A 13,693-nucleotide genomic window follows, 5' to 3' on the forward strand; every position below is an offset into this window, starting at 1 on the left:
GTGGATGTACTTGGTTAGTTCTGATTTGGTTGGAAGACTCCCCCCCCCCCCCCCCCCCCAAAAAAATGTACTTCCAAGAGATGGTTTCCCTATTTGTCTGTTCCTGCAACTTGTCACGGTTAGGCCAAACAAGGAAATGATGTAGTAATGCTACTCTGTTTGGCAAGGCAACTTTGTTACTTGAATTAAGAAATGTTAAATTGTACGGTTGAGGTTAATTCCATTTCAATTTAGTAAAGTGGTCCCATGGTCCCGTGTAGCTCACTTGGTAGAGCATGGCTCTTGCAACGCTAGGGTTGTGGGTTTGATTCCCATGCAGGACCAGTACAAAAAAATGTATGCACTCACTACTCTAAGTCACTTTGGATGAAACAGTCTGCGAAATGACTTAAATGTAAGTAGAAATTCCAACTCAGGGCCTCCTGAGTGGCGCAGCGGTTGAAGGAACTGCATCGCAGTACTTGAGGCGTCACTTCAGACCCGGGTTCAATCCCAGGCTGTGTCACAAGCGGCCGTGACCGGGAGTCCCATAGGGCGGCACACAATTGGCCCAGCGTTGCCCGGGTTAAGGGAGGGTTTGGCTGGGGGGGGGCTTTACTTGGCTCATCTAGCGACTCATTGTTGTGGCTGGCCGGGCACCTGCAGGCTGACCTCGGTCGTCAGTTGAACGGTGTTTCCTCCGACACATTGGTGCTGCTGGCTTCCGGGTTAAGTGGGCGGGTGTTAAGAAGCGCTGTTTGGCGGGTCATGTTTCAGAGGATGCATGACTCGACTTTCACTTCTACCGAGCCTGTTGGAGAGTTGCAGCGATGAGACAAGATCGTAATTGGATATGACGAAATTGGGGAGAAAAAATCCACCTCAAATTTCCCTCATCCCTCAATTGCGATTTTTGAATTGACTGAAAATGACTTGACCCCAACCATAGCATAATTCAATCAAACACTCTATACATATTATCATCACACAGCCAATTTCAGTCACACTTCACCAATCAGCATTGAAGACCAGACACATTCCCTACCTTCATTCCATCCTTCTCTTCTCCCTCCAGCGCTCCAGAACGGGCGTTCCCAGTTTGTCATTAATGGGAACTGGAAGATCAGTGTTCCTGGGGAGTACAGCATAGCGGGAACCAAGCTCCTGTACAAGCGCTCTGTGGACACCTGGGAAAGCTTTGAGGTCGCTGGACCCACTATGGAGGACCTGCACGTCATGGTCAGTCTGGTCAAAGTTATGAGGGACAGGAGCCGCAATGCAATAACTATACTTAACAACAATATCATCGCAACATGCAACAATTTCATAGATTTTTACTGAGTAACAGTTCATATGAGGAAATCAGTCAATTGAAATAGATTCATTAGGCCCTAATCTATGGATTTCACATGATGAGGAGTACAGAAACAAATGGGCCTCACAATAGGCCTCAGGATCTCGTTACGGTATTTTTATGCATTCAAATTGCCACTGATAAAATGCTATTGTGTTCAATGTCGCTTATGCCTGTCCATACCTTAACCCCATCGCCACCATGGGGCAGTCTGTTCACATCAGCCAACCGCTCACCCACACAACGACATATACGTGATCTGTGGTTGGGAGGCCGGTTGGACGTACTACCAAATTCTCTAAAATGACGTTGGAGGCGGCTTATGGCAGAGAAATTAACATTAAATTCTCTGGCAACAGCTCTGGTGGGCATTTGTGCAGTCAACATGCCAATTGCACGCGCCTTCAAAACTTGAGACATTTGTGGCATTGTGTTGTGTGACAGAACTGCACATTTTAGAGTGGCCTTTTATTGTCCCCAGCACAAGGTGCACTTGTGTAATGATCATGCTGTTTAATCAGCTTCTTGATATGCCACACCTGTCAGGTGGATGAATTATCTTGACAAAGGAAAAATTCTCACTAACAGGGATGTAAACAAATTTGTGCACAACATTTTAGAGATTTATTTCAGCTCATGTAACATGGGACCAACACTTTACATGTTCTGTTTATTGTATATTTTTCTTCCGTGTATATAGAGACTGCAAACTAACCTCACTAATTAAGGTACACAATGATAGCTTTGTTAGTATACTTGTTCAACCCCCTAGTTTTGTCGCACCTAGACTACTGTTCAGTAGTGTGGTCAGGTGCCACAAAGAGGGACTTATGAAAAGTACAATTGGCTCATAACAAGGCAGCACGTCTGGCCATTAACAGTACACTGGGAGCTGACGTTAATGATATGCATGTCAATCTCTCATGGCTCAAAGTGGAAGAGAGATTGACTTCATCACTACTTGTTTTTGTAAGAAGTGTTTACAAGCTGAATGTACCGAGCTGTTTGTTTAAACTCCAAGCACACAGCTCGGACACCTATGCATACCCTACAAGACATACCACCAGAGGTCTCTTCACAGTCTCCAAGTCCAAAACAGACTATGGGAGGTGCACAGTACTACATAGAGCCATGACTACATGGAACTCTATTCCACATCAGGTAACTGATGCAAGCACTAGAATCAGATTATGGAACAATGGAGACTGTGAAGAGACACCCACACAGGTACAGACACATGCATACGCACACACACTAGCACACTCTCTCTGCACACACGTTCATTGTAATATTGTGGTATTATACATTTTGTATTGTAGATATTTAGTGGTGTAATACTGTTATATGATAAACTGTTTATATGTAATGTAAGTGCCTTAATGTGTTTGGACCACAGGAAGAGTAGCTGCTACCTTGGCAGCAGCTAATGGGGATCCCTAATAATTACAAATACAAAACGCCAATTTAGCAGAACCATTCAGTCTCCTCTCCTATATGTAACTGACGTATATTTTCTCAATGTGTTGTCTTCCATTTGTTATATATTTTGTCAGTATATTGTTGGTATTGACAGTTCTAAACTGGGTAGTTCGAGCCCTGAATACTGATTGGCTGACAGCCGTGGTATATCAGACCGTATACCACGTGTATGACAAAACATTTTCTTTTTTACTGTTCCAATTACATTGGTAACCAGTTTGTAATAGCAATAAGGCACCTCTGGGGTTTGTGTTATATGGCCAATATTGCTTCAAATATACCAGGTATTATAAAACAATATATATTAAAATATATATCCGTTGTACACTGTGTGGTTGTGTCTGCAGGTGTTGGTGACAGACAGGAACCCGGGGATAGAATACGAGTATTGGCTCCCTCCAGACCGCTACGCTCTGTTCCATGGCAGGAGTCAGCTACGCCAGCCTCACCACACTGCCAGCTACATCCCCTGGGATCACCCCACCACTACTACTACCACTACTACTACTAGGCCTCCCCCTGTCACCACAAGACCCTACTGGGGTAAGACCGCTGACCATTGTTAAAGGGGTAGTTCAACCAAATTAAAAGAACATTTTGTTTCCTTACCTTGTAAGAAGTCTAAGGACAAAATGCAATCCGGGTTTTGGGTTTGTTTACCTAGGCACTGTCACCAACCGCTAACTTAGCTAGCTAGCATTTTCTAAGCAACAGCCAATGGACGTCAATATACCCATTATTAACGTGTTAAATTTCATGCCCAAAATGTACATTTAATGTGATGTATGCATTTACATGGGAAAACCTGCCCCTGGTTTCATTCATCCTCTGTTTGTGTGACTGAAGTTTAATACATGATGGATGGATAGATACGGAAGATGGATGGATAGATACGGAGGATGGATGGATAGATACGGAGGATGGATGGATAGATACGGAGGATGGATGGATAGATACGGAAGATGGATGGATAGATACGGAGGATGGATGGATAGATACGGAGGATGGATGGATAGATACGGAGGATGGATGGATAGATACGGAGGATGGATGGATAGATACGGAGGATGGATGGATAGATACGGAGGATGGATGGATAGATACGGAGGATGGATGGATAGATACGGAGGATGGATGGATAGATACGGAGGATGGATGGATGGATACGGAGGATGGATGGATGGATACGGAGGATGGATGGATGGGTACGGAGGATGGATGGATGGGTACGGAGGATGGATGGATGGGTACGGAGGATGGATGGATGATAGATACGGAGGATGGATGGATGATAGATACGGAGGATGGATGGATGATAGATACGGAGGATGGATGGATGATAGATACGGAGGATGGATGGATGATAGATACGGAGGATGGATGGATGATAGATACGGAGGATGGATGGATGATAGATACGGAGGATGGATGGATGATAGATACGGAGGATGGATGGATGATAGATACGGAGGATGGATGGATGATAGATACGGAGGATGGATGGATGGATAGATACGGAGGATGGATGGATGGATAGATACGGAGGATGGATGGATGGATAGATACGGAGGATGGATGGATGGATAGATACGGAGGATGGATGGATGGATAGATACGGAGGATGGATGGATGGATAGATACGGAGGATGGATGGATGGATAGATACGGAGGATGGATGGATGGATAGATACGGAGGATGGATGGATGGATAGATACGGAGGATGGATGGATGGATAGATACGGAGGATGGATGGATGGATAGATACGGAGGATGGATGGATAGATAGATACGGAGGATGGATGGATAGATACGGAGGATGGATGGATGGATAGATACGGAGGATGGATGGATGGATAGATACGGAGGATGGATGGATGGATAGATACGGAGGATGGATGGATAGATAGATACGGAGGATGGATGGATAGATAGATACGGAGGATGGATGGATAGATAGATACGGAGGATGGATGGATAGATACGGAGGATGGATGGATAGATACGGAGGATGGATGGATGGATAGATATGGATGGATGGATAGATATGGATGGATGGATAGATATGGAGGATGGATGGATGGACAGGTATGGAGGATGGATGGATAGATACGGAGGATGGATGGATAGATACGGAGGATGGATGGATAGATACGGAGGATGGATGGATGGATAGATATGGATGGATAGATATGGAGGATGTTTGGATGGATGGATAGATATGGATGGATAGATACGGAGGATGGATGGATAGATACGGAGGATGGATGGATAGATACGGAGGATGGATGGATAGATACGGAAGATGGATGGATAGATACGGAGGATGGATGGATAGATACGGAGGATGGATGGATAGATACGGAGGATGGATGGATAGATACGGAGGATGGATGGATAGATACGGAGGATGGATGGATGGATACGGAGGATGGATGGATACGGAGGATGGATGGATACGGAAGATGGATGGATGGATACGGAAGATGGATGGATGGATGGATGGATACGGAAGATGGATGGATGGATGGATAGATACGGAGGATGGATGGATAGATACGGAGGATGGATGGATAGATACGGAGGATGGATGGATAGATACGGAGGATGGATGGATGGATACGGAGGATGGATGGATGGATACGGAGGATGGATGGATACGGAAGATGGATGGATGGATACGGAAGATGGATGGATGGATACGGAAGATGGATGGATGGATGGATGGATACGGAAGATGGATGGATGGATACGGAAGATGGATGGATACGGAGGATGGATGGATGGATACGGAGGATGGATGGATACGGAAGATGGATGGATGGATACGGAAGATGGATGGATGGATGGATGGATACGGAAGATGGATGGATGGATGGATACGGAAGATGGATGGATACGGAAGATGGATGGATACGGAAGATGGATGGATACGGAAGATGGATGGATACGGAAGATGGATGGATGGATACGGAAGATGGATGGATGGATACGGAAGATGGATGGATGGATACGGAAGATGGATGGATACGGAAGATGGATGGATGGATGGGTACGGAAGATGGATGGATGGATGGGTACGGAAGATGGATGGATGGGTACGGAAGATGGATGGATGGGTACGGAAGATGGATGGATGGATGGGTACGGAAGATGGATAGATAGATGGATCTAAACATTATTGCAAGGGGTAAAAAAAATCTGCACATTACGACAAGCTCTACAATGTAAAATTAATAAATAAAAAAACGTTTATTTGTATGTTTTTAATATTTTCAGATCTCACTGCCTCCGGTACAGCAGAGGTACTGCCAGGTCTCAAAATATTCAAATAGGTTTTTTTACATTTCATTTTTTTAAATTAATATTACTAACAATAACAAAGGTAACACATTTTGGCCAAGGGATCTGTGGTATAAGTTTAGAAGGTGTAATACAACACAATGTAATATTATTAATCTACAATGTATGTTCATAACCCTGGGCAACATGGGCCTGGGAGGCTGACAGGGACCCCAGTTAAACCCCTAACCTACAAAATGCCCCACAGACTGTGCCTTGCTAATGTGTAGCAAATGTCTTCTGGAATGTTTTATTACATCTGTTTATATGAGAGGGGAATTATTAACTGCAAATTCAATCATAGGCTTATAATCAGTGTTGTATTTCTATTAAATTGGCCCTGGTTAGAATGTAACCAGCATTCAATAGTAATCATTATATTTGTCCTATATAACTGCAAAAGTGGACTTTGATCCAAAACTGAATACACTGTGCTGACCTGCTATACTTTGATCTGTACCTGGCTGACAATAACAGATATAACCAAGGCATGAAGTTTCTGGAGTGGAATGTCCCCCTCTTATCTTAGAAGTGTTTAGTGATAACACTCCTAATCCCAAAACCCACCGCATATTCCATGCTGAGATAGTGGTGCTTGGTACAGTAGCATAGTTTTGACTGATTTATGTGTACTGCTCAATAAAGCAATGATCTAAGACTTTAGCATCCTTTAGAATTTAGTAAACAGGTTTGATCATTTAGTAATTAATCAAGTAATTTGGTGCAGGACATAATGGAAGTAGCCTAGCCCCTAGCATAGTGTTTTCTAACTGGTGGGTTGAGAAGTAGTCTAGCCCCTAGCATAGTGTTTTCTAACTGGTGGGTTGAGAAGTAGCCTAGCCCCTAGCATAGTGTTTTCTAACTGGTGGGTTGAGAAGTAGCCTAGCCCCTAGCATAGTGTTTTCTAACTGGTGGGTTGAGAAGTAGCCTAGCCCCTAGCATAGTGTTTTCTAACTGGTGGGTTTAGATCCACTAAAGGGTCATGCAGTTAGTTCCTTTTGGTTCGCGTCTAAAGACTGGGTTAGGTCCAGAAACATGGTCTTATTTACCTTGTGGGTCACAGGGAGCATTGAAAGCCTTTGGGGGAGTCAAGACGAACAAAAGCGATTGCTTTTTAGCATTTTGGAGTAGAAATCAATGATCTAAGACAATGTTTGCTCATGTCGTATCATAATGATTTGATGCTGGACAGAAAGTCACTCTTTAGTGATTCTGTCACACCTCCTCCCGCTCCCCCTCTCTGGCGCTCAAGGGTGCCAGGCTGCACCTCATTACGCACACCTGTCAGCATCATTACGCGCATCAGCGCTTTATTGGACTCACCTGGACTCCTTCACTTTGTTGATTGCCCCCTGTCTATCTGTCTGTTCCTCAGTTGGATCTCCGTGTCAGCTTTAATGTTGTTTTGTTTCCCCTGTCCAGACGCTGTTCGTGTTTCGTTTCCTGTCTATTTCATTAAATGTTCACTCCCTGTACTTGCTTCTCCTCTCCCAGCATCTGTCCTTACAGATTCTAAAGAATGCCTTGGAAAGATCCCTTGCCCGAATCCTGATTCAAGATACACATGTGCTTCTCCATCGTTTACACAAATCTCACATTAATGGATGATTAATGCAAAATTTAAAGGAATAGTTCAGAAATTGTACATATTTAGATATTTTTTCCCTCATTTCTTAAATGGATTGGGGTCCTCAATTAATTGTTTTTTTAATGATTAAAAAATGATTTGGGCATGAAATTTGAAACATGCTTACCTGGGAGATTTACTTACACGGTGCTTTGGTAAAACAAAATGCTAATGTTAACATTTCCTTTTCCATAGACTGCTTTTAAGGTAAGAAAACAAATATCTAATAAATATGTAAACTCGCTGAACTATCCCTTAAAGTTACGTTTGAGTTTATGTCTTGGACCCAGGTAATTTTCTTGGTCAGGTCATGAAAACTCCTGGCCCTAACTCCAAAGGCATGTTGATACTCAATAATGTAACTCACCTTTTCCCGCACTGTCCCTCAGCTCCTCCAGGTGGCTGGCCCATCAAGTCCCCTCGCCACCCAGCTCGACAACCCCCTCACCAGCCCCACCGCCCTCCTGTCCTTCCCCGCCTGGAGAGGGACGAGACCAGAAGGAACCGACTACCCCAACCACCCCGAGGAGGTTTGCTCCACCTCACCTCAATCTCTCCCTCACCTAAATCTTTAACCCCTATCTCACCCCCACTCCCCTAAACCTGAACTCTCACCTTGCTCAAATGCTACAATCCTCTCTCCTCTGCCTCCCCCCTCTACTCTACTCTTTCCTTTAATCTATCCTACTCTACTCTTCCTTTTAATCTGTTTTACGCTCTACTCTTTCCTTTAATCTGTCCTACTCTCTACTGATTCTACTCTTCCTTTAATCTGTCCTAATCTATACTCTTTCCTTTAATCTGTCCTACTCTCTACTGATTCTACTCTTCCTTTAATCTGTCCTAATCTATACTCTTTCCTTTAATCTGTCCTACTCTCTACTGATTCTACTCTTCCTTTAATCTGTCCTAATCTATACTCTTTCCTTTAATCTGTCCTACTCTCTACTGATTCTACTCTTCCTTTAATTTGTCCTAATCTATACTCTTTCTTTTAATCTATCCCACTCTCTACTCTACTATCCTTAAGTCCCCTAATCACTCTCAGAAACTCATCTGTGCCATCCTAAACATTGTGCAATACCCTGATATAAAAAAAACAATCTGTGCTCAAATCAACTCACTGCTTCTCTTTCTACTCCCGTAGGGCATTGTGGGAAATGTAGGCGGACCCGCGGTCGAGGGGAGCGCCAAAGGCAGTACTGCCAGAAAGACTTTGGTAAGTCTGAACTTCTTGAATACCTAAAATTAGAGGTTCAAACACCCTTGTGTGCTTTCAATTCACATGACCCAGTTTACAGCTGGGTTTGGGTTTACAACATCAGGTGATAGTGGTACAAGTTGACAAATCTCACTTGAATAGTTTTTTAAAGTAAGGAACGAATGTAATTTGGTGAAACTTAAACAGCTTTTTAAGTTAGTTGAAAAATCGCAGCATGGGGAAAAAAGCATGGCACAACAAACCTTATTATAAGACATTGTAAAGGCGCATACATGCTTGTAAGTTATAACAAGTTTTAATGCATAATACCTGTTGGCTTTATGTAAAGTGTTAGCATAATGTCTTTCATTGGTTGTCAGTGTTCCGTGCCAAAGTCATGAGCAAGCTGTACCGGGGCGAGGAGACGCGCTACGATGTCCAGATCATCCACACCTACCACAATCGCTTCCGCCTGGAGCACCGCGAGTTCCTGTGGGTGCCCAACGTGTGTGACTGCCCCCCTCTGGAGGAAGGGCTCCAGTACGTACTGATGGTGCGTCGTCACATTAACAACGAGCAGACGTTGAACCGGATACTGATGGAGGAGGACAGCTACGCGATACCCTATAAACCTAGAGAGGACGCTCTGTTGCGCCCCCTGGAGGATCTGTGTAGTAACAGAGGGCCCAGGCCACCTGCGGAACTGAGACGCGGCTATGCCTAGACATAGAGATGTACAGCATACACGTGCACACCAGACACCACTGATGCACACGTACTTTGACTGTCACGACTCCTTAACACTCCTCAAGAGCACTTCTGATGGCGAATCAGACAAACAATGGGGCTGCATGTGTGCGTCTGTGTGTGACATTAAAATCCCATACACCCCTACGCAACAACTGCCTGCCTCTGGCCCTTCAAAAGACACACATAGAGCAACAGAACCACTAGAATTCCAAAATGGGGGAACTGAAAATGGAGGAGGCAAACACTAGTTGAACCCTGGGAAGAGACTATACTCAGGGTGACCCAGTAGATCTGTCAGTCAGTGTGATAAGAAGGCAAAGCCCTCTCAAAGAGCAATGCAAAAGCTGACCAGCTCACAAAGTATAGCACTTTAGGTGGCCGTTATCACCCACCTTTAAACTTACCAAAGAGAAGAATATATCCACTTCAATGGCCAAGCGTTTGTTGTTTTGTTCCCTTTGCTAACTAGAAAACTGACTATAACTATCTGTCTGGGTTACTAACAGGCAGTGTTGGGGAAGCTACTCTGAAAATATAGTTTATAGCTGGTATCAATTACTTCACACTGGAAGAGGTTAAGCTACACTTCGGCCCAGATTCAATCAGATCAAGCGTTAACCGGCGATAGCCGACACCTACATAGCTGATGTTTTGACGTGCCAGAGATGTAACTGTGTTGGAGCTGTCAAACTGGTGAAGAGCTACTCTTCATCATTATCACTCAAGTTAGATATTCAGAATGACAAAGTGTAGGCTATGTTGAATAATGACGCTCAAATTGAAAATCATTAGCCTAAAGAAAATAATGAGGATTTCTATCAGCCGAATCGAGGTGTAGATCACATCTCACATTCCAGTGTTTTGAACTTGTAAACAAGGCTTGCATGAGATTTGTCTTAATGCGACTCCGTGCAGCCAATAGCAATGTCTGCTTCAGGTGTAATGCCAGGAGGTGTTCTAACGCAGTTCCACCTGCGACACTGCCTGAACAACTGCTATGAGGATGTCGGCTAAAGCGGATGTGATTGAATAGAGCCCTTACGCTACCCTAAAGAAAAATATAGTTGACTTTAATAGTTACTTTGAAAAAGTAGTTCACTACATCCAAACTACTTCGTAAAAAACTATCATATCTAAATCTGAAATGTCATCGACTACACAGTTAAGAAAAATGACTGCAAGAACACATCACTCCGGAGTCAGATGTTAACAGTGTAGTGAGATCTGTGTGACAGCCAGAGAGAGTGCTTTGGCTTAGTCCAGTGGCCAGGGAGAGAGAGAATAAATAGGGGTTAGTTGTTTTGTTGTTGAATAAATGTAGTGGGCAGTTCCAGTAGATGGCTACATGGCTAAAACAAGTAATTAACTACCAAAGACACTACAAAGATTTTAATGTAGTTACTACAAAATATAGGTAAATTACTAGCTGAATTAAATGTAGTGGAACTACTCCCCAGGACTGCTAACAGTCCAGTCACTCTATGTCAAAATAAATGTGTGACTTTTTACTTTCTTCTCATACATAAGATGTATAAAACAACATATTGTTCCATATTGTATTTATTTGGCAAAATAATATCTAGATCATAACATTTATATTTGTTTTGCTTCTAAAATATAGTATTTAAAAATAATAATCTATCAATGCATTTCTCTCTATTGACGTATGTGTTTTGGGTAACAATTTACATCAATTTGCTCTTATACCTGTGTAGTAACAGTGTCATTAATTACACTAGTAACATTGTAGTTACATGTTATAGCACAGTACTTCATGAATTTCATTGTAATTGCGTAGTGATGGGGTTGAGTTTATTCCACTTGTGTAGTAACAGAAACCGCTCAACTCTACTACTATTACTATGCAATTAAAACTACACGGACATAAGAGCAAGTTAATGTAAAGTGTTACTGTGTTTTGAATATTAAAACAATCAGGTTCCCTTAGTCTGTTTTGTTACGTCTCCTGTTGTCTTATTCACATTAATATTTACTTTTGTGAGAAACAAAAATATGGATTATTCAGTATTTTATATTGGTGTGACACTGAGTAGCTACAAATATAAGAAACATATTTAATTTGAATGACTGGTGAATTATTTTCAATCTATTCCTATACATTAACTATGCTGTAACAAGTAATTTTTTATTATAAGGTTTTAAAAATGTGCCAACACATTGCTTTCTTTAACACCACCGACACCACATTTTACAAGGCGGGATGGGTCTGTGCTCATATGCATTTTTGTATAGGTAGATTACCCTAGAAACGTCATTCAAACTTTAAAACGTGCTGAGTGCTTGCATACAACTTTGTGATGTCTTTTATACTTTTTAAACTATGAAACTATTTTATTTCCCATCTTCATTCAATTTCATGGGATTTCTAAAGATCCCATTGTGACAATATCAATTTCCAGACTTCTAACATTCCATTCACTGCAACTTTTGACACAAATCAGCTGACCAGTTTCTCAACAAGTTAGACACGCTGGGCATATGATATCTTCCTCTACTTCTCTGCTATTCAAATCTGTAATCAGAACAGAAGTATCTGCTACCAATCAAAAGTTACAGCTGTTTGAGTTGAGTGGAGAAAATTAGCTGGCTAACTTCAGCTAACAGCTTTCTCATGTCTCTTCATTAAGCCGTTGCTATGGATACTCACACTCGCAGGGAAAATAAAGCAGAGGGTGAAAAGGGTGTTTAGAACAGTAGTGTTAGCATGATGAAGAATTGTGAACAACAAGAAAGCAGCTGCTACTCCAGAGGTGGCAGCCAAGGCAACAGCGTGTCGTCCTCCTCAGCACCGTGCTGTACACACCTCAACTGGCTAGTTGCCAGTCTGTAAAGAGAAGGGAGGGCTGTATGTTGATCCTGCTGCTCTGATTGGATAGAGTGAAGCTGTCTCCGTTCACTTGCTTCATATTTCACTTGATCACTTCTCATCGCTTATTTCGATCTGATCATTTAGACTGCTGCTGCCTCCTGTTTGCCTGTTGCTATGATACAGTAAATCAATAGGAGAGGAGGTTTGCTAGCAAACTATCAATGTGCTTAATATCTAACAAGCGAAGCAAGAGTAGGGAAAGAAGAAACGCTGATGCACATCGACTTTTTATTTTTTGCACGTGAAAACGTTTCACACGCAACAACTGTAGTTTAGATATTTTCATTTGAATGAGCGTTGTGTAGCCTATTCGGTTCAGTCAGTCAGAATGTGATTCGTATTATCCAGCAACTTTCTGAAATGGAAAAGGAGTGTGTGTAGCCGTTAGCAATGATGGTAATGATAACCTTCTGGTAGAGATAGAAAGGCTTTCCCCAAAACCCTTCTCAATTAAATGTTAACTACAAAGTTGCCTATACCTACCTGGCAGAATATGATTATTTGCATCAATCCAGTGGCCATTTGTTTAGCAAATTCTGCAATCATATGAGCTCCACAGAAACATCACTAACCAAACAACAGTCTCTTGCTGGTGCACAGTTGCATTAAAGGGTAACTACACCCTAAATTGTTTTCTATTTTTCACAGACCTCAAAAGTGGTGCCCTGATGTGGTTCAAGCATTGTTGTGGACTTGGAACATCCATTTTTGTTGTTATCTAAAAAATAAAAAAAAAGTGTGATTTCTGAGAGCGAAAACCTGAAAATTACAGAAGGGAGAAAATGGAATTTGGGAAACAACTAATCGGAATCAGGACAAAAAATCGAATGTTTTTATAGGGCCCTGTGTATGCTATGCTCAGTTAACTAGTGTCCCCCCTGGGGGAAGAGGTCCTCCCAGGGAAAGGGTTCCGCCTTTCCGGCCAATGGGTACCTCTTCCCACTGATACCCCTCCAGCCCAGAGAGGACTTCAACAATGCCTCATTGTCTTCTGTCTTTTATTACAGTTTGCATATACTGTGATTTTCTAGTAGGAGAGTGTCTAAAAGTGTAGTAGTCAGAGTGTAGTTATT

At 42.6% G+C, this 13,693-nt stretch overlaps 1 protein-coding gene across 3 annotated transcripts in view; it reads left to right on the forward strand.

Moving 5' to 3' along the window:
* The window catches only part of adamtsl5 (ADAMTS like 5), a 60,629-nt gene extending 48,591 nt beyond the window's left edge, over positions 1 to 12,038 (forward strand). For 2 of the 3 annotated variants that reach the window (XM_029768047.1, XM_029768046.1), the window contains 5 exons: positions 1,055 to 1,218; positions 3,160 to 3,355; positions 8,169 to 8,309; positions 8,927 to 8,998; positions 9,361 to 12,038. In XM_029768047.1, the coding sequence (XP_029623907.1) occupies positions 1,055 to 1,218; positions 3,160 to 3,355; positions 8,169 to 8,309; positions 8,927 to 8,998; positions 9,361 to 9,704 (917 nt within the window). In that variant the 3' untranslated portion in view covers positions 9,705 to 12,038. Of the gene's footprint in view, positions 1 to 1,054; positions 1,219 to 3,159; positions 3,356 to 6,089; positions 6,116 to 8,168; positions 8,310 to 8,926; positions 8,999 to 9,360 lie in introns of all 3 variants that reach the window. The other variant, XM_029768048.1, reaches the window with a different exon arrangement.
* The last annotated feature ends 1,655 nt before the right edge of the window (positions 12,039 to 13,693 follow it).

Source organism: Salmo trutta, chromosome 12, assembly GCF_901001165.1.
Source record: "Salmo trutta chromosome 12, fSalTru1.1, whole genome shotgun sequence".
Lineage (NCBI taxonomy): Eukaryota > Metazoa > Chordata > Actinopteri > Salmoniformes > Salmonidae > Salmo > Salmo trutta.